The sequence below is a fragment of the Lithobates pipiens genome, unplaced genomic scaffold (genome assembly GCF_037356315.1).
Source record: "Lithobates pipiens isolate NorthernLeopardFrog02 unplaced genomic scaffold, aLitPip1_a1.2 Scaffold_16, whole genome shotgun sequence".
Classification (NCBI taxonomy): Eukaryota; Metazoa; Chordata; class Amphibia; order Anura; family Ranidae; genus Lithobates; species Lithobates pipiens.
In genome coordinates this window covers 177517927-177538553 of record NW_027507748.1, presented here as the reverse complement: position 1 = coordinate 177538553, position 20627 = coordinate 177517927, and the positions used below count along the sequence as shown (strand labels likewise).

Sequence of the window (20627 nt, the reverse complement as noted above, 5' to 3'; positions counted from 1 at the left end):
ACCCATAGAGGCAACTACGGGTCTTCCATTGTCGATATGCCTCTTCTACACACTGAAGCTGCTGCGGACAGCTCAGCCTAGGACCAGAGCGTGTGCAGAACAGGTTAAGTATAGTGAATTTTTCTTTACAAGGTTAGATAGATTAGGCTTATTATGTGGGTGGGAGTAGGTTTAGAGTTAGGTTTTGCCTTTACTTCCACTTTAAGGGTCTAGCAACTAAAAATGTGGCAATAAAAAGCAGTGATTTATAGTAGTGGATTAATAAGTGTGTGACACTATTGCATAACCAAGGTTTAGCAAAGAATCGCAGAAGTTGAAGGGCCAGGCCCAATGTACGAGACCATGGAGGACATTTTGAAGGACACTTTTCAAATCTGTGAAAGCAATGCATTCTTACCACTGGGATCATGAGGGGGCAGACCTCCAGCAGCATCAATCAGGTCATCATCACCTAAGCCTTAAAACAAAGAAATCTCATTATTACAAGTGAAATACAAAACTTTAGGCATGCGCTGAAAATAAATTAGAAATTTCTAGTAAGAAAGATAAGCAGATGACCTTGTAAAATCTATATCCTGTGTGTTGGGGAAGATCTCTTTTCCAATCCAGTTACCACTATTGTATGTTTATTATTTATTACAAGTATTTATATAGCATTGACAATTTATGCAGTGCTATTGCACATTCACATCAGTCCCTTCCTCAAGGGCCCTATATTATAAAGGTCTCCACCTCAAATACAAATACATACAGTACATAAGCATTTTAAGGCCAACTTAGAAAGAAAACAATTAAACCTACCAGCATGTCATTTGGACAGTGCAGGAGGAAACCTGAGTACCTGGAGGAAACCCACACAAGCACAGAGAACATTTAAACTCCTTACAGATAGTGGCGTCTTGGTTGGGATTCAAACTGAGGACCCTAGTGCTGCAAGGCATAAGAGTGCATTCACACCTGCGAATGCTCCCGCCCTCCACATAGATTTGAGAACCCCAGCAAAGTTTTTTTGCGATTATGTGCGGGAGGCAGCTTCAATGAAAGCAGTGGGCGACTGACTGCTGCCTCCCACAGCTAATCTGCACCCAGGGCCGATCATTGGCATGTGATCGCTGCGTGAGATTACATGCGAGGGACCGCTATTAGCAGTGGGAGCTGGCAGCCTAATCTTGGGAACTCAGTGCGATTACACTCTCTAAGTGTTAACCATGAAGTCACTTTTTTACACTTCTTTATGGTTTTGCTAGATTTAAAGTTTAAATACATATGGTTGAACAGCCTTCTCTAGCAAAAATGTTGTAATTTTGTTCGGCCAGCATTCTAACAGACATCCCTCAAAGAGGGAGGTAACGACCCCACTTTTTCCACAGCAGTTAAACACACACTAGCTTTGTTAAGGAACGCCCTGCCTATGACTGTATAGCAAAGGGGCAGGGATGATGCAATTCTTGTGCTTTCTTCTCCCATCAACCAACTAACTCCCTTTTTCATTGTGCAATACAGTATGGCTTGCAGTGCTTCCACTCCTCACTCATTAATGGATGACCACTGAATGCCTCCTCCGTTTGACAGTTCTAATATAGGTAAGGGCGTTGCCACCTGGTAATGTCAACCCGTGGCACTGCTCCCCCCTTTTGGCATCACGGACCGGTGCATGCTGGGTCGGTGATTTTTTCTTTTTTTTTTTCTCAGAGTTCCAGGGGAGGTGCGATTGATGACGGATTTACATCGGGGGCACTAAAAATTTTTTTGGACAATTCCTTTTTATAAAATTGTCAGTTTTTATTACTTTTTGACACTTTCTTCTGTGAATGGGTAGGGGTATGTACCCCATACTCATTCCCATAAAGGGGGCCCAGGATCTGGGGGGGCCCTATTTAAAGGGGGCTTCTAGATTCTGATAAGCACCACAGCCTAGAGTTGCACCCCCCCCTCCCATGTTGAGGGCATGTGGCCTGGTATGGTTCAGGAGGTGGAGGGTGCTCGCTCCCCCCCTCCTTTCCTTACTTGCTAGGCTGCATGCTTAGATAAGGGTCTGGTGTGGAGTTGGGGGGCGGACCACCACACTTTTTTTTTTTTTAAAGGAGTTGTAAAGGCAGCAGGTTTATCTTAATGCATTAAGATAGAAATGTTTCAGTGTGTAGCAGCCTTCCCAGCACCCCCTAATTACTTACCTAAGCCCCATCTCTCTCCAGCGATGTCCCCGAATGTCTAGGCTGTCCGGGACACCCCTCCTGATTGGATGAGACAGCAACCACGCCATTGGCTCCCGTGACTGTCAAAATCAGCCAATCAGGGGAGAGAAGGAGCGGGGCCAGGGCTCTGTGTCTGAATGGACAAACAGAGCTGTGACTCGGCTCCAGTGCCCCCATAGGAAGCTGCTGACTGTAGGAGCACTAGACAGGAGGGAGGGGCAAGGAGCAGCGAAGGTGGACCTGAGGAGGAGGATCCAGGCGGATCTGTGCAAAACCAATTACACAGAGCAGGCAAGTTTAAACATGTTTGTAAAGTCTTTTTTTATTTATTTTTTTTTATTTTTTTAAACAACAATCACTTTCATTTTGGCTTTGGGATCCTCTTAAAATCCATACCAGACAGTAACCCACACTTTTTTTTACGGCAATTTTCATTTTTTTAATTCAGTTGTCAGCAGGTGAAGCCCATTAACTCATCAGTTAAAGATGCCGCGGCCAACTTCCCAGCCCTGCTCCTTAACAGCCAGCTTTTACTGCTCCCTGATTGAGCAAAGCTCTGCACCATGCATTACACCCGCCAAGCACACTGCAAATTCGCTCAATTTTCTTATTGTAATGCTGTCAGTAACAGTTCCTGCCCTAGGGTGATAGCGCTCACCCACTGTAGTGTTTTTTGTTTTAGGCAAGGACTACAAAAGTGAAAAAGAAATGTCTGCATATACTTATTTCATTTAAAGATTATTAAAGCGAACACAAAACTGGGCAATTATACACCAAATTAAACCCAGCAAGTAGCACACCTTGTATCCAATACAAATCGTAATTGTGACTGATGCTAGATTTGCTATTTTTAAGCTTTTTAAAGTTCCCTTTTTAATTCAAATGCGTGAAGCCAATAAGTACTTGATCTTTTTTCAAAGGTTATTTATATACATATGCTGTAGATCTTGAAGAAGTAGAATATACTCCCATAATTTACCAGTCACCGTTATTTCTCATCAGTTTCATCTTAAAAGGAGTTGTAAAGGCAGAAGGTTTATCATCAGCCTCCCCAGCACTCCCAATTAGCCACCGACCTCCTCCTCTTCCTCCTCTCTCCAGCAATATCCACAATTCCCTCAGCCATCTAGTACACTCCTCCCGATTAGCTGAGACAGAGCAGTGGCGCTATTGGCTCCCATGGCCATCAATCAGCCAATCAGGGGAGAGAGGGGGCGGCTTGCGATGGGGGTGTCCGAGGTGCACTGTTGCTATAGGTGGGGGGAGGTTTGGCATGGTGTTCGCCACTTAGAGCTGGTGAGATAAGGAGGAGTGCTTTTGTCCGGCGCCCTGTGCTTTCCTGATAAATGGGCTAAATTGCCGATATGCCCACCCTGAGCTGGTCTGATAACCAGGAGGGGGGGAAGGGGGTGTCTGCAGCAAGGGCTGTCGACAGTACCACCAGGCGTCTTGTAAAGGGGCCTGGTCCCGCCTCTTTAATAGCCAGCCATAGGGTAGCTTCAAACTTCATAATATACATGGGCATACATACTGTGAACAAACAATGTTCCCCCATGCCCCCCTGGTGGTAAACCATATTCCCTGGGTGGAATGGGGGGGGGGGGGGCATTCAGTTCATCCAGAGGGTTTCCTTTTCGGTACAGACGGCCTTACACAACAACCAGTGCCGAACTTTACCGCACCAGGTGACACCAACCCTAGTGACAACACTGTGCCAAACTAGTCCACCTATGTTCTGGCTACTGCACCCTGTTGGTGTGGGTAATCGTTTGCATGAAATATTCAATAAATGGTACTCAATCACGTTGGTGTGCAGACAATTTCTTCCTTCATTCAGCCTTCTACGGCAGGCAAGCCGAGGCTTGCACCCATGTCAGGAGTCTTACACTATTCATTGTGCCTGGAGCTTCTCATCTGGAGCAGCGATTTTCCTTTGCCTTACGACATGCACTGCTCTCTCTAATGAGTCTGACGGAAATATTTAGAACATGTTTTATTACTAGGACCGTCAGAATTAAAAAAAAAAAAAAAAAGGCAGATGAGGCATATGCAAGAGCGGAATGTCCGACAGAAAAAGTCAGACGGAAGCTTTTCATGGTGTGTATGCCTCATCTGACTTTTTTTTGGGGGGAAAATTCTGACGGACCTAGAAATAGAACATGTTCTAAATATTTCCAATGGAACCAATTCCTATCAGGAAACCGCTCGCCTGTATGCTGTTGCGACGGACCAAAAATGACGCATGCTCTGAAGCAAGTACGAGACAAAAGCCATTGACTACTGGCTATTGAACTTCCCTTTTCTAATCATCTCATCATCTAGATGATCAGACTTTGGTGTGATCGTGTGTATGCAAGACAGTTTCAGTAGAGTTCCGTCGGAACTCCGTTGGAAAAACCTTCCGGTTTTCCCTGTCTTGTGTACAGGGCATTACTCTTGTGAGAGTTTGCGATGAAGGGAGGGTCATAAGAGGGCCAATGAGATCTGCAGGGCTGGAGGTGTGTGTGTGTAAATCCAGGAAGTGAACAGGCAGCAGCTTCAGCCAGTCTTCGTGGAGGGAGATGTCTGCAGCAAATTTGGCAAGTACAGACGATAGATAGATATCGTATTGCGATTTTTACCAGAAATATGTAGAAGAATACATATCGGCTTAAAACGGAGGGAAAAAAAATGGCAGAGGTGATCAAATACCACCAAAAGGAAGCTCTATTTGTGGGAAAAAAAGGACGTACATTTTTTTGGGTACAGCATCGCACGACCACGCAATTGTCAATTAAAGCAACGCATTGCCGTATCGCAAAAAATGGCCTGGTCATTGAGCAGCCAATTATTCCGGGGCTGAAGTGGTTAACGTAGATCGTAAATGTGTGTGCGCAATTAATTAAAAAGATAGGGGGTGCATTTCCAGTGCATGCATACTTTTAGGTATTACTTTGGTGTTTACCTGAAAATAAGTTTGGATTCAAAACTTTAAATATTACAAGCCTGCTCTTTCATATTTTTGTTATTGTACTCAATAGATTTAGAGGTCATATAGTATTACAGAAGTATCACCAGAGATAAAGTCCTCCTTGCATCAGATAAATACTAAAACAACACTAAAAATAAAATAAAAAATTGATGGTAATGAAACCATAGGGCAATGGCAAACACCACGGCCAAAAGTCTTTATGTAGCAGATGGATATGTGGTCAGTTCAGATAATTCAGTCACTTTTCTCTTAGCTGCTTACATTTATAATGCAATCAACAAGGATAAAGAAATAAAATAGAGGGCGCCATCACCATCTCCAGCCGTCCGCTGGAAGTGTGTTCCTTGCAGACACTGTATTACACTTCCGGGTAGAAGGCAGAGCGCGGTGGACCTATACCAGTGGACCTTCTGGATATTTGGGGTGTCAGCACAGAGCGGTGTTTGGACACAGATACAAGGCTCTCTTTCTAGCGGCATCTGGCGAGTTTGTACCCCAGAGAGGTGTGTGCTTCACGAGGTGGATAATTGCATTCTTACTCTGGTGGAAGGTGCATGCCAAGAGAAAAGTGACTGAATTATCTGAACTGTCCACATATACATCTGCTACATAAAGATTGTTGGCCGTGGTGTTAGCCATTGCCATATGGTTACATTACCATCAATTTTTTTTTCAATTTTCTTTTTAGCGCTGTTTTAGTATTTATCTGATGCAAGGAGGACTTTAGCTCAGGTGATACTACTGTAATACTATATTTATATTTATCTAAACAGCTGCTTAGTCTTATTTTATGTTTTGATTTCATCTCTATTTTATATTGGTAATTTTTATTTTTTGCTTTATCTATTTTTTTATTTTTTTGCGATTTTAAATGTCTGGAGACATCGACATATGATATTGAATAGTTCAACACATCTACCTGCTGCTGGCACTGTAGGATTGAGGTGGCGCTGAGTGGGTGACCCATAGGCCATAGTTATACCTCATTTATCTATAGATTTGGGGTCAGCCACCAGAGGGAACTCAGTCGCTCAATGGAATTACTATGTCTTTACAACTGTTTAACTCCAAGAACTTACTGCCGCCTCCTCCTCCTCCTCCTCCACCACGGCCTGGCTGATTTTTTGGAGTTGTCGGTTCTGTAAGAAAAAAAAAAAAATGCATGTGATTAATCCAAGCAATAACTTGTGAAAACACATTTTCCAGTGTTAAGGCAAACAATCTGTGCAAAAATCAAGAACATCCAGGTGCCTTCATGCTAGCGCCAATCCCCTGGAGAAAAGCTGATTCTGGGCCTCTTATTTCCAATTCCTAAAATTATGGGGTATTTGTTGTCCGTGAAGACTGTGTTCCACACTGTTGTTGCCCTGCTTTATCACTGCTTCAATGTCCAGGACCCAAAAGGGATAAGCAATAGCAGATTCTCCCTTTGTGTCCAGGCCATCCAGCGTAAGGCAGCGTGAGGGCGGCAACACTGCTGAGATAGGGAGCAAGTCCAGGAAGGCCACCAAGTCCACCTCTCCTCTCAGAGGAGTGGAAACGTGAAGAAGTTGGTAGGTCTGAGTGGCATTGGCTGCCTTTCCTGACCCTCCTGAAGATGCTGGAATCTGAGAATAGAAGCATCCCAACAACACCAGGTCATTTTTTATATTGGGAAAGTTGAGGAACATGTTGTAGCCGCTGCTCAGGAGTGCAACACTAAGAAGGGAAGCTTTCATTTCAAATTGCTTGGTAAAGGGAAAACTTATATTGGTGTTGGGGGGCATATTGATGCTAGAAAATAATCATGATTAGGGATTACCGGAGAAGGGTAAAAAATGTGATAATGCTGCTATAGTAATTATTTTGCATGTATACAAAACCACACAATTGTAGGATTACAGACCTTTGTCACACTAGCGATACATTCACTGGTAGAAATGCACAAGTGATAGGATCCTTAAAGAGTGAGGAAGCTACTCGCTTGTTTCTATAGCATTACCCTTTTTGCTAACCAAACTTTGAGGCTTCCCCCATTTGTGCTCTCTCTCCCTGGCCACATCTTTCCAAAAGCCTCTCTTATTTTTAAATAGCTGGCAACCAGGTTGTTGTGATAAAGTTCCAGACCATTTGGGCCTGTACTCTTGTTTTAGGGTCATAAAGCATTGTCTGACTGTACACAATGGAAGCTGTTACAGAGGGAATTCTTTTCAAAATGAAACCATATTAGTCAACAGGTCGTTAAAAAGTTGTACAAATCCCCCAGATCAGTGGTCATCAACCCTGTCTTCAGGGCCCACTAACAGGCCAAGTTTGCAAGATAACTAATACATCACAGGTGATATAATTTGCTGCTCAGTGATTGCAGTATTCTAGTCTGCATCTCCCCAAGGTAATAATACATAAAACCTGGCCTGTTAGTGGGCCCTGAGGACAGGATTTATGACCACGGCCCTAGATGCATATTTCCCTTAATCGGATGGCCTCTGGTGTTTCTGCACATCCAATACTAAAGAGTCTTCAGTGTCCTGACTGCATCTGCAAAGTAGAACCCTATAGTGCCCTATAGATTTCTATGGCCTCTGTCCCAAATGTCTTTGGCTTTATGAAACAGCCCTATAGAAATACATGGGGATCTACTGTGCAGGTGCAGCTAGAACACTTCAGACCTGTTGTGCGGAACAAACACCCGAGGCTTTGAGATCAAGGTAGGCATGTATCTGGGCAAAAGGAGTGGAGGCAGAGGAGGTGGGCGATGTAAGTTAGGTCAAGGACAAAGCTGAGGGCGGGAGTAGGACAAGAGATTAAAAAGGAGTTAGACTAATGTCACTGAAGCATAAATGTGTAGGTGGTTGCATTGAAGGCAAAAAGCGTGAAGTTCATTTCTGGTTAGACAAAGGAAATAGTCTAAAGTTGGCCATAGATGGATCAGATCTTGGCCGGTTCAGCAGGGACTAGCCGCGATTCAATCCTATGGACATGCCGATTGTACTCAAGTCAATCCATTGATTGACTTGGGTACAATCAACCAGTAAGGTTTATTACATGCGATTACTCCCAGCGGATACAGCTGCTAGCAGTAATCTGCTGCAAGAGGGATTCCTCCATCAACACAGTCCAAATTGAGCATTTTTCTTTCCTTCCACCCGTGGTGGAAGAAAAGAAAATCATCTATGGCTTGACTTTGTCTGGTCATACAGGTTACAATGTGAATCTCCTTTAGGCTTACCAAAAATGAAATGTAAGGGTCCACCTTACTGGATACCAGTAGGTATTTAGATAGTTTCACGCTACACAGCTATTTGTAAATCCAAAGGAGACTGTATAAAGATTGCACAAAATATATTATTTTGTCTGGAGCACCATTCAGGGCCAAAGAAAGGGATAGGAGCTTGGAAGCAGCAAGATTCAGAGTTATATAGCAATAGCGGAGCTGCCGTAATAACTGAGGGGATATAAAAAGAAGAAGAGGAAGAAGAGGAAGAAGAGGAAGAAGAGGAAGAAGAGGAAGAAGAGGAAGAAGAGGAAGAAGAGGAAGAAGAGGAAGAAGAGGAAGAAGAGGAAGAAGAGGAAGAAGAGGAAGAAGAGGAAGAAGAGGAAGAAGAGGAAGAAGAGGAAGAAGAGTCTTGCTTGTAAGTTTAATTTTATCTAAGGGAACATCAAGAGTACAAAATTAAAAAAAAAAAAAAAAAAAAAAAAAAAAAAAAAAGTGAATGGAAGAAGGTACATTTTTCAGAGAAATCAAAGTCAAGAGACACATAGGAATAAATGGTAAAAACCTAGATCTTGAATGATGCCCATCTACTGCACATTCATTTTAGCAAGACTGAGAACACAGAAGAGATAGTGCAATGCTTACCATCTCCACCAACAGCATCGCCCAAGTCAAAATCAGCTAAGAAAAAACACAAATTGACAGAATTAGCACAGACTGCTGAAACACAATAACTTTAAGGGCCGGTTCACACAGCGAGGCGAGGCGAGGCGACACGGCTCGCCTCGCCTCGCTCCCGCAAGTCGCCCCCATTCAGTACTATGGAACCGTTCTGAGAGGAGCGACTCGAGTCGCTCCGACTCAGAAAAAAGGTTCCTGTACTACTTCGGGGCGACTTCGGGGGCGACTTGCATTGACTTCTATACAGAAGTCCTCTGCAAGTCGCCGCTGAGCTCCCCGCAGGTCGCGGCGAGGTAAGTCGGAGACGCCTCGCCGCGCCTCGCTGTGTGAACCGGCCCTAAAAAACAAACAAACATACTAGCAACATATATGGGGGAATTGATTCCTGTTATTTATGCATCCAGTGTGGTAACCCAACTAGACTCATTTTAGCCCTATAATGTACATATATTATACACATGTAATGTACATTTTCTGAACCATTCTGTGGTAAAAACCAGGACAAGGAGCATAACTTTTTGATGTAGAACACATTCTAGCGTTATTTGCTTTAAATGCTTAAAGCAGCAAGAAATTAAAAGACCTAAAAGGCAAAACAGCTCTTTAAATTTTCAGTAGAGAATGGTTAGAACCCATGTCCATTTTTTTGCCATCTGTGTCCCATTGGGGGAGATTTTCCTTCACTCTAGAAAATAGAGGGATAGGGTTGCTTTGTAAAGGTGAGGGAAATGCCCTCAATAGTCACTGAATAAAGTGGCCTCATTGCATGAATTTCAAGCGGTTGCTATTGTGGTAAGGAATAGGGTGACCTTTCAGAACGTTCATCCATATTCAGGGTGTAACATGTATCGAATGGACCAGCTCCCTCCCCCCCCCCCCCCACTTTGATGGCTAGCAATGTTCTTTTCCCTCCCTGCACCCCCCCCCCCCCAGCTGTCACAATTTAAATTAAAAAAAAAAAAAAAAAAAAAAAAAAACACGTAGCCGAGTGCCCACATAGCCGCACTACTCATTTACAGTGCTCTGTGAATGGGAAAACTAAAAGATCGGGCAGCCTTTGAGGCTCGCAGCTTGTAGATTTCAGTGAACATTCGATTTTGCCTAAAAGCAAGATTTGACGTTGCTTTGGCACACCCTTCACAACCCACAATGCAATCATGACATAAGGAGAGGCAAGTGCCTTGGACTATGTAAAGCACCATCATGGTGAAGGAGGTGGTATCTGCATTCTGTGTCGGCCTCAGAGGTTTATGCCTTATGGATCTGCTATAAGGTCACTATGCATCCTTCATTACTTTATCCACAAATCTTTAAGCAAAACGTCCTTACCATCATCATGTGGCTTTGGCGCTGGTTTGGGTGCTGAGGTTGCTGGCTTGGGATCCGCTTTAGGTGCCAAGGTTGCTGGCTTGGGAACTAAAGATAGGGTGAAAAAGGTAACTCACGCTCTGAAACCTGCCACTTGACATACAGTACATAAGAGGACTCAAGTTATTGAAACCTAAACAGTCACATGCTGAAATACTTTTATCCATAAATGCAAAGCAGTAGCAGAGAGATTAAATACAGCCATTTTTCCAAATCCTTTTCACAATACCAATAGAGTACATGCATTAAAGCTTCACTTTCATATTACCTACAGACTACACATGATTGGATTTTCCGCCAACAAAACTGGATTTTTGTTCGAAGGTTGTTGGCTCAAACTTGTCTTGCATACACACGGTCACACAAATGTTGGCCAACAATTACAAACCCGGTGATGTACAAGACGTACGACGAGCCAAGAAAAAAGGAAGTTCAATAGCCAGTGTGGCGCCTTCTGCTTGATCCCAAGCATGCGTGAACATTTGTGCGATGGACTTGTGTACACACGGTCGGACTTTCCGACAACATAGTTTTGTGGGCGGAGAATTTGAGAACCTGCCATCAAAGATATGTTGGCGGAAAGTCCGACAGCAAATGTTCGATGGAGCCTACACACGGTCAAAATTTCCGACAACAAGCTCACATCCAACATTTTCCATCGGAAAATCTGACTGTGTGTACGCAGCACAAGACCTGCTTAGGTTTTTTACATAGCTGGGTCCATACCTTCCACATTTTCCTTGAGACTTTCTGCAATAATCTCACTTTTCTCATTAGCAAAACTGTGCTTTGTTCACCTAGATTTAAAGTGGACCTTTAGCCTCCCGAGGACAATCCTGCCTCTCCATCCCTCCTCCTATCCTTTGCAGGCATAGGGCTTTTTTTTCTGCTTTCGGTTAACTTAAAAAGTGTGTTTTTTTGTGGATTGCAACTGTATGTTCAAGTATACAGAAAGTAAACAGAAGTTTTTTTAAAAGTGTTGTCCGTATCCTGTAGGGAGGTTTTCCCTTTACTTCCCGTCCTGTAGACAAAATAGGAAGTTAGCCAAACTCTCAGGGGTTTAGTAACAAGTCAATTATCTGGTATTCAAAATGGGGGGGGGGGGGGGTCACGTCTTGCTCTGAAATGGCCAGGAAGTTGTGCCCAATTAGATCTTAGATTACGTCTGTTCCTAAAACCTAGTGAGGGAGAGATGGGATAATAAGAAATAAAAAAATTATACAAAAAAAAAAAAAAAAAAAAGGAAGGAGGAGAGATTTAGGATAAATGCCGTAGGCACACACACACACACACACACACACACACACACCCCCCCCCCCCCCAAGGGGGTTTAAATTATGATCTATTTTTGTGTTTGTAGGATGGTTTTTATACTACATGACAGTGGTTGGAGCAGTTGTATACAATACTGCAATCTTACCCTTTTCCATTTTAGATTTCCCTATTTTGTATGATCTTTTTATCTATCCTTTCCCTTTTAAAAAGGAACGTCAGAGTGCACATATGGTGTTGGTTATTTCACAATGTAATTTCCTACCCAGTTGCTTTAAATGTTTCATGCGATCTGTTGGTAATGCGCCTTATAGAGAGCATGTAATTCTCAATACTGTTGCTTTGCATCGTTATAAGAATTAAAAAAGCATAAAAGTGTTGCCAGAAATTGTCATTTAAAGGGGTTGCTGGCCCACTCCTATATTAGGGCTCATTTACACTTGCTGCGGACAGGCTTTGTTAAAGCTCTCTGAACGCTAGTTAAAGCTCCTGTCACTAAATAAAATGGTTATCTTACAGTCCTGTTTACACATGCTTTTGCTTCACTTCAAAAATTTGACCCCATGTAGCTTCAGTGGTGCTTCAAAGCCTACATAGAAGTCTATGGCAAAGCTATCTTGGAGCACCCACCGAAGCCTCAAGCAAAAGCAGGTGTAAACAGGACTGTAAGCTAACCCTTTTTTAGAGACAGGCCCTTTGCATGGCGTTCAGAGAGCTTTGACAAAGCGTGTCCAAAGCCATGTTTTGAAGCAAGTGTAAACTAGCCCTTACAGTAAACTCTAGAAAACAAAATCATTGCCAAACACTCTTTGAATAGCTAGCAGCCCCTCAGGCTTGGGTTTGTGTCTTTTTTAGTGAAGGAAAGTCGGGTCACCACTAATAGCCCAGCACACTCCTGACAAATGTGCTGGTGGGTCACAAAATATGGACCCAGGACTGGAGATTTCATCCCACCCGGCTCGCTAATAAATCTCCAGGTCCCAAAACTGATTTTTTCCAAACCATGGAGGAAACCGAAGCCAGAAAATGATATTATAAAATTTTTAGAATTATGTCATCCTTCTGTTACGTGAACAGAGGCCTGAGATGTAAAAGTACTGCTTCCTACAGAGATAAATACTGTATATCTGTACACATACACTATAAAAAGACTGCCTGGAGTTCAACTTTAGGCACAACACCAAAACACCCTTGTCTAATCCATGAGCATTCTACCAGATGTTCATTACTGATAGTGCAAATGCTACAAGATGCAATGTCATTTTCTAAGCTCAGTAGATATCTTTTCCAAATTCAAAAGTTTGCAATGCAATGTAGTATGCATTACAGTCAACAACTGCTAGGATTGGCAATAAGGAAGGTTAAGCTTCAACAATTTTACAAAACAAATATATATATATATATATATATATATATATATATATATATATATATATATATAAAAATATCATAGTTGCATCTATATCCCACTTTCTACTCTACAACACATGCCTACAAGCTAACGCTCATGGCGGAGAACACTGACATTACTATCTTTTACACATCCCATCTCAAATAACTCACCATCAGCAGGTTTAACTGTTGGGTCGATTTTTTTTTCTGGAGTAGGTGCAACTGGAAGTGATACAGAGAAACTTAACTTATGGTAACACATCCTTTTTTTAAAAATTATTATTAAATCATCAGTAATTCAGACTAGTCAAAAGCTATATACAATATGTGCTGTGTAAAATTATATTATATATATATATATATATATATATATATATATATATATATATATATATATATATATATATATATATATATATATATATATATATATATATATATATATATAGGGGAGAGAGAGAGAGAGAGACTTTATGGCAAACAGCCACCCAAGAGATAATGTAATAAATACATCAGGAAAACAACATTTACAACCACCTTATGACAAATGTGTACTTTGACATACTACAGGTGCTGTCACTCATATTACTAATGGCAAGGGGGTATAATAGTTTATCAGACACACATTTTTGTCCTGGTTTAAAGTAAGTAACAACCATACAACACGATTAGCTAGAGCTTTTGTAGGCGTTTAGGACAAGACATCTAATGCCCAAGAAGAACCATGCATGGCAAATATGTGCAGTGCTTTGACCATTGTTCACACAAGTATGTGGACACATTAGTTCTGGAATGACAATGAGGACCCAGATAGCATCTAGTATTCATTGTTACAGAGAACACCCCATCTTATTCAGGATTTATCTTCAAAAGAAAAAAAATAAATAAAAAATAGATGAATCAAACGTAGTAACTATGAATGAAGCCATCCTGGGAGTTCGCTCACTGAAAATACAGGCCGTGTCCACAGCAAACTGAGCACGCTATCGTATATGCGCTATTAATGTGCAGAATCTCAACAAACACACACAAATAAATTAATTGACCAATGTAGAGCTTACCTGTGGGATCATCTTCACCTATAGAAGCAGTGAAAAGAAAAAAAAAAAAATTATATTGACTTAATTTGCTAGATAACTAGTACACACATTATATTATACAGTGGATTTAGTCTGGAATTTTATAGCTAGACTGTGGCAGTTATAAAAATTACTATATTGACTTGATTTGCCAGATAGCTAATGCAAATATTAATAAAGTGCTCTCGTTGGAATTCCATGGCTTAAGTTACTAAAACATATTCAAACCCAAGAACAAAAATGTACAGTGTTGCTGCTTATTGGCCCCTATATAGTGGCTGCAGTCTTTTTTTTTTGTTTTATAGTTTTCCCCCCCCTTTATTTTAAGCTGGTAACTCTGCCAAAAAATCAGTTCTTGTTCTGGGGTGACAACCATACTGAGCAGGGTTGAAAGGCCTATGTCCAGGCAGGAGAGATTTGCCTTTTCCTTTTCCTGTTGCATCTCCAGAAGTGGATGCAATCTCTCCAAATTGAACAGAATTACCATCTAGGAGAGCTGACTAAAAATTTGTACGACAAGCTCTTCTGCCATTTTTGGATCGTTAGTACGGTGCTTTCGATGGCCAATTTTGCTTTTCCGTTAGACAAAATGTGGATGTGCAGACTATAAAATTGTCATCGGATGTGAACTCAATGTCTTATTGTTGTTTCATTTGTATGGTTTTCGTAAAAAATAAATAAATAAATAAAATAAAAAAAAAATCATAAGAACAAGGACTACACATGCTCAGAAACAATGACACATGCAACACATTACGTCACTTTTGACGTTGTATTCTGTCGTACAAAAATGTTCGCATTGTGAGTAACCTCTCATTTTAGACATAAGACTAGCATGCCACAAAAAAAAAAAAAAAAAAAAAAAAGCAGAAGTGGTCACATTTTTATTATGCACCACATTACAAGACATTTTAAAATACAAAAATTGTGATATAAGTACTGTTTAAAACACTTTAAACAGTGGTTTTTTTTTACATGTCATGCCAGTGGTTGATGGCTATATCCCAAGTTAGTCATAGGGAAGATCTCATAAAAGGTCCCCAACATGTTTCGCAGGACAAAGCCAGCTTCCTCAAGGAGATCTGGAATATATCTCTGCTGTAGGAGCTCACACATAGAGATTGATCCCGGGATTAGAGGACCGTAGCTGACACACAGCAAAGGGGCCCAGCCATTCAAAGGATTGGAAATAATGTATGGAAACGAGCTGACATTTGCCCCTTGAGAAAGTTGTAAAAAAAAAAAAAATAAATAAAAAATTTAGAGCAGCAGGAGCATGCACCAGTGCCCCCAGAAAAGGCAGCTTGCTACTGGGGGCACTGGCTGAAGAGGAAGAGCCAGTGGGGGACCTGAAAAGAGGAGAATCAGGGTTTAGCGCCACTTTAAAGGGTCCTTTATAGGGAAAGTCTAGCGTGTAAAAGAAGCCCATCTATACTTTTCTTATAAGCGACCCAGGTCCTCAAGTGATGCAGCTGGCCACTGTGGGTATTCAACCCTTTTGAGTGGATCAACTACTTGACCCTCCATCGGCAGGCAGGAGGTGCAGGTATTCATACACCCAGAAGTGTGGAAATACTGAAGCAACTGGAAAGCAGCAAAGCCTCAGCAATTGAAAACATGAAATTGCCACCGGAAATAAAAAAAAAACAAAAAAAAAAAAAAAAGTGTATACGGGTTTAAGTTATAAGCCCGTGAGGGCTTAATACGGAGGGGAAAGCAATGTCCCACACACTCCACACCTTAGGGAGCACCAGCCCGGTAAAGGTTAAAGAAGGAAAATATTTTTGTATTCACACTAAAATTACAATAAAAATAATTGAAGGATAAATTGTAGCTCCCATGGTGAAAATGAAAAATTATATCAAGATGATATAAAAATGATAAGAGTTTTATTCATCAATACATATACTGTTATTAAAAATAGAATAGAGGGGCAAACAAGAGCCAAAAAAAATACCACATATATAGTGTGGAAATAGCCAACATGTTTCACGGTGGTTCCGCTTCCTCAGGGCTTAATTCTCCGTATACAAGACAAAATATCTGATATGTGTATAAACAAAAATGAATCATATATATTGGAATGTACATTGTAACATGTAAAGATTAAGTTTGGTTTATACACATATCAGATATTTAGAGAAATAAGCCCTGAGGAAGCGGCAAACAGCGAAACATGTTGGTTATTTTCGCCCCATATATGTGATATTATGCTTGACGTTTATGTGATGTGTTTTTAAACGTATTTGGGCCCTTGTTTGCCCCTCTATGTTCTCTTTTTATTAACAGTATGTGTATTAAAGAGGAAGTAAACCCTGATGAGTTTTACTTCCCCTTTATTCCCCTGCAAAGTAAAAAGCATAAAGGGCTAGTATGCATTGCATACTAGTCCATTATGTGCCACTTACCTGCAAACGAAGCCTGCAATGTCCCTGCATCCATCTTCACCACTCTTTCTGGGGCCATGGACCCTGGCTCTGTAACGCCATTCCCAAGCATGAGCTGACAGTCACGGTACGGGCCCTATAGAAAGGGCACGATTGTGCCCTTTTAGTGCGCATACGCCGATGAAGTCAGCGCAAGAGTATATGGCAATTATCTCCTAAACCGTGCAGGTTTAGGAGATATTTCCAGTACCTATAGGCAAGCCTTATTATGGGCTTACCTGTTAGGTAAAAGTGGTCTGTAAGGGTTTACAACCACTTTCATGAATAAAATGTTTTTACCTTTATTATCTTGACATATTATTTTCACCATGGGAACCACCATTTCAAAGCCCATCCTTCAATTATATTTCCCATGTATACAGGTTTATTTCACAGGCTGAGCTTCTTTTAAAGTAATTCTGTTGCTTTGACAATAGTATGGATTCATGAGTAATCTGAGAAAAGACCATCAAAAACCTTTTAAAATATTTAGACTGTTCGATCCTCCTGTGAATAAAGTTCTAAGGACAAGCCTCAGAGCACCTATTGGCAATTTCATTTTAGTATTTCTTGCTTACCTAGAGCATCGCCCAAATCCAACTCTTGACCTGTAATACATAAAAAAAAATAAAAAAAAATTATAATGAATACACATACTGTACAGTACAAAGAGGCAAATGCACGGACAAGAGAAAAATACATAAAAATTTCAGCAAAACCTGTCCACACTAATATTTTGGAATAAAACAGTGGCAACATTTTAAGGTCACACTATACAGTATCTGCACAAACCCACACAGAATAAAATTTTAGTGCCAATATTATACCTCTGAGGGTAAACAAAAAAATAAATAAATAATAAAAAAAAACAAAAAACACCACCACACATTATAATGAGGCTGTACCAAGTAAATAGATAAACATGTCATTAAACATTGCAAAGAATGAAAATTAGGGAAGGAGACACACACACACACACACACACACACAACTGTTTAGCATAAAAAAAAAAAAAAAAAAAGAAGATAGATACAGTTACACTCAATTTCGCCAGAGCTTAGTAAACGTGGGTATTTTTTTACAAAGTGAACCTTCACCAATCAGGTGTAAGGAAAAAAAAACAAAAAACACACACACACACACACACACACACACACACCCCGCCCCATTTTTTGCACATGTGTGGGTGATTGAAATTGGCAGCTTTACCGCATTTACTAAGCTCCGGGGAAAATGGATTGCACAGTCTATTTGCCTTTATTGAATCCACCCCAGTGCAGTAGTAAAGAGATCACAATCATATCGACACTGAAGTGATGATTTTGAGAAGTAAGAAGTGGAGGTTGGCTTGGATGGTCGCATTTCTGATGGTTGCATCTCCTGACAGATAATTCAGTGAAGACTAGACCCAAAAAAGGTGACGGACAGACTTCACTGGACACAAGATCTGGTGTAAAGCGCACAATCTCAGGTCACCGGGAGCCCTGGCGGTAGACACACTGAATAGGCCATAGAGAATCCTGGTACTAGAAGTGCAGCAAAGGTCACCATAACCACTGGTGCTAGAGAAAGCATAGGTCATAGCCCTGGTGCCAGATGTACAGTGCAGGTCAAGGATCTGTAGTGGTCAATGCTCAGTGTAGGTCAACATGAGCCGTGGTGCCCAATGCACAAAACAGGCCACAGTTAGCCCCAATGTGCAAAGCACAGGTCACCTAGAGTTCTGCTCCTAAGCACACGCGCGTGTGTGTGTGTGTGTGTGTGTGTGCGCACAAAGGAACATATTACACACACACACACACACACACACACACACACACACACACATGGGGTGGGGTGTGATGTGCCTAGAAGCAGGACTCATGGAAACCTGTGCTGTGTCTAGAAGCAACTTACTTTATATTCCAACTACAAAAATAAAAGATCTGCTGGATTAAAAAATAGTCTATTAAAATGAAAAGTTAATTACTTGCTTTTACATGACTCAATAGGTTTCAGCTCAAGCACTGAATTTCCTTTTTCACAGAATTTTATGACTAAAAATGAGACTCTGCAAAGCTCTGGCCTAACGCACACAAGAGTCACAGAGCTGTACTGATTTCTCAGTGAACAGATACCGCATACAGGAATGTGTCTCTGACTAATGTTGGGTGGAGCATTACAGAAGAGTTACTCATCTCCTGACTTATTTTTAGGGAGGAGAATTTTTTTTTTTTTAAATCACATGACAGTCAAACGATGACCAGACTTGTACACAGCCTTCTAACCCGACGGAGAAAACTGAATGAGATCACTTTGTAGTTTATCAAATCCATCTTAAAAAAGTGAAGATTCGCCAATAGGACTTGCCCTCCATTGACTCCTACCTCCCTTTTACACAATTGTTTCTTGTAAACAAAACACATATATTACTAGGCAAGGATGATGTATGCAGCGCAATTACTCACATGAGCAGACCGCACAGGAACAATAAGACCTTGCAGAGCTGCACATACACACCCAGAAAGCACAGGGTCTCTGCCAGCCTATAGGACCTAGCCCAACACATGACAGCGTATGTGAAGGGGGGGGGGGGGGGTGTTCTACATAGCTCCACATGTGTGCAGACATACAGAGCCGCTTTGGCAGGTCCAACAGACCTGAGAGAGTCCTACAGCATGTCTGTACACGTGTAAGATGGCAGCATAGGAGTACAGCAATGAAGAGAAACATTGGGCTGAAAGGAGGACCATGCTGGACTTCAGCAACAATTACTAGGGGAAAGAAATTTAATTTAGCTAGGTAGGTATTCGGGTTGGCACCTGTCCAGGATTCACCCAGACAGTTCAGGTTTTAGTCCGTCTCAAACCCGGACACAATATTCAGATAGGAATGTGGCTCATAACAGGGCCTGATAGGAGAGCGAGAGGGCATTATGTGCTCAGAATTACTATTCTCTTTGGAGCGCCCAAAAGGTGCCCCAGGTCTGTTACAATCCTATAAATTTATATTAAAACGTTTTTGCGGTGTGCCGCTAAATTGTTCGGGGTTGGCTTGAAGAAAAAGTGGCAACCCTAGTAGGGGTTGAGTTTCCCTTTAAGAAAACTTGACATACTAAAAAAAAATTTAAAAAATATAAATAAATAAAAAGGGGGAGGTTTTAGTCATGGGTTTATTTCCCGTTAGTCATTCAGTTTGTAACCAATTGTGAACATTAAATAATTAAAAGCAGATTTTCCTCACACCACAATTGTCAACTGTTTTTGATTTTGGAGGTCTGCCTCTCAGATTGGTTTTCAAAGTTTAGGAGTACAACGAAAAGTGTTTGATTCAAATTTTTCCTTTTCCCCATTGACTTTTTAATTCTGAAAACCATTGTGTAAAATGCATAAGCCAACCCAAGGTACATGGGTTCATGAGATCAGTTGACATATTTCAGTTTTTGGTAGATGTTGTAGGGTTAAACCACCTGAAAGTGATTTCTCTTGGATAGCCTATTGGTGAGAGATCTGAACAGAACTGAGCTGTCAGGGACATCTCACTATTGGAATATGCAAGATGTAGGACGTCAGGGGCTCAATCAGATAAGTCGCTTATCATGCTCTACCCATCAATAAAATATTACATTTGTGCGGATTACTCCCCTTTAAATGTATATCAAGATACAAACCTTAATTCCCCCCCCCCCCTTTCATTTTGGATAGGGTTGGTGGGGGGGGTTTAGCAAAAGCTGAATTTCAGAAAATAGCTAAAAATATAGCTTTTCATGCTGCCTCTATCCATGTGACCAGTTCAGCGCTGCCTCCTTGTTCAGGTGCATGGTTGCACTCCAGCCTCCTTCACGTACAACCTTGCATTGCGAGTTATGAATCCAGGAGACCACCCACAAGCAGGAACTTTGCACTCTGGTTTTGCCACTCAAAAGTTCCCAGATAACATACTACTAGTAATACTTCTCCCTAGACTTAATGAGCATTTATTCTCCCTTGGAAATGCTTTTTTTTCCCCCCAACCTTACCAACTATGTAACAAAGAAACAAGTCCACCCTATGTGTGGTTATATGTCAGTAT

At 41.4% G+C, this 20627-nt stretch overlaps 1 protein-coding gene across 5 annotated transcripts in view; it reads right to left on the bottom strand.

Moving 5' to 3' along the window:
• Positions 1-20627, bottom strand: part of CD99 (CD99 molecule (Xg blood group)) — an 81950-nt gene that overhangs the window by 24561 nt on the left and 36762 nt on the right. For 2 of the 5 annotated variants that reach the window (XM_077480805.1, XM_077480806.1), the window contains exons 3-9: positions 17156-17185; positions 14134-14151; positions 13244-13294; positions 10370-10456; positions 9005-9040; positions 6246-6305; positions 398-457 (exon numbers count right to left, since the gene is read on the bottom strand). In XM_077480805.1, coding sequence (XP_077336931.1) covers positions 398-457; positions 6246-6305; positions 9005-9040; positions 10370-10456; positions 13244-13294; positions 14134-14151; positions 17156-17185 — 342 coding nt within the window. The remainder of the gene's footprint in view (positions 1-397; positions 458-6245; positions 6306-9004; positions 9041-10369; positions 10457-13243; positions 13295-14133; positions 14152-17155; positions 17186-20627) is intronic. The other 3 variants (XM_077480808.1, XM_077480807.1, XM_077480809.1) reach the window with 3 other exon arrangements.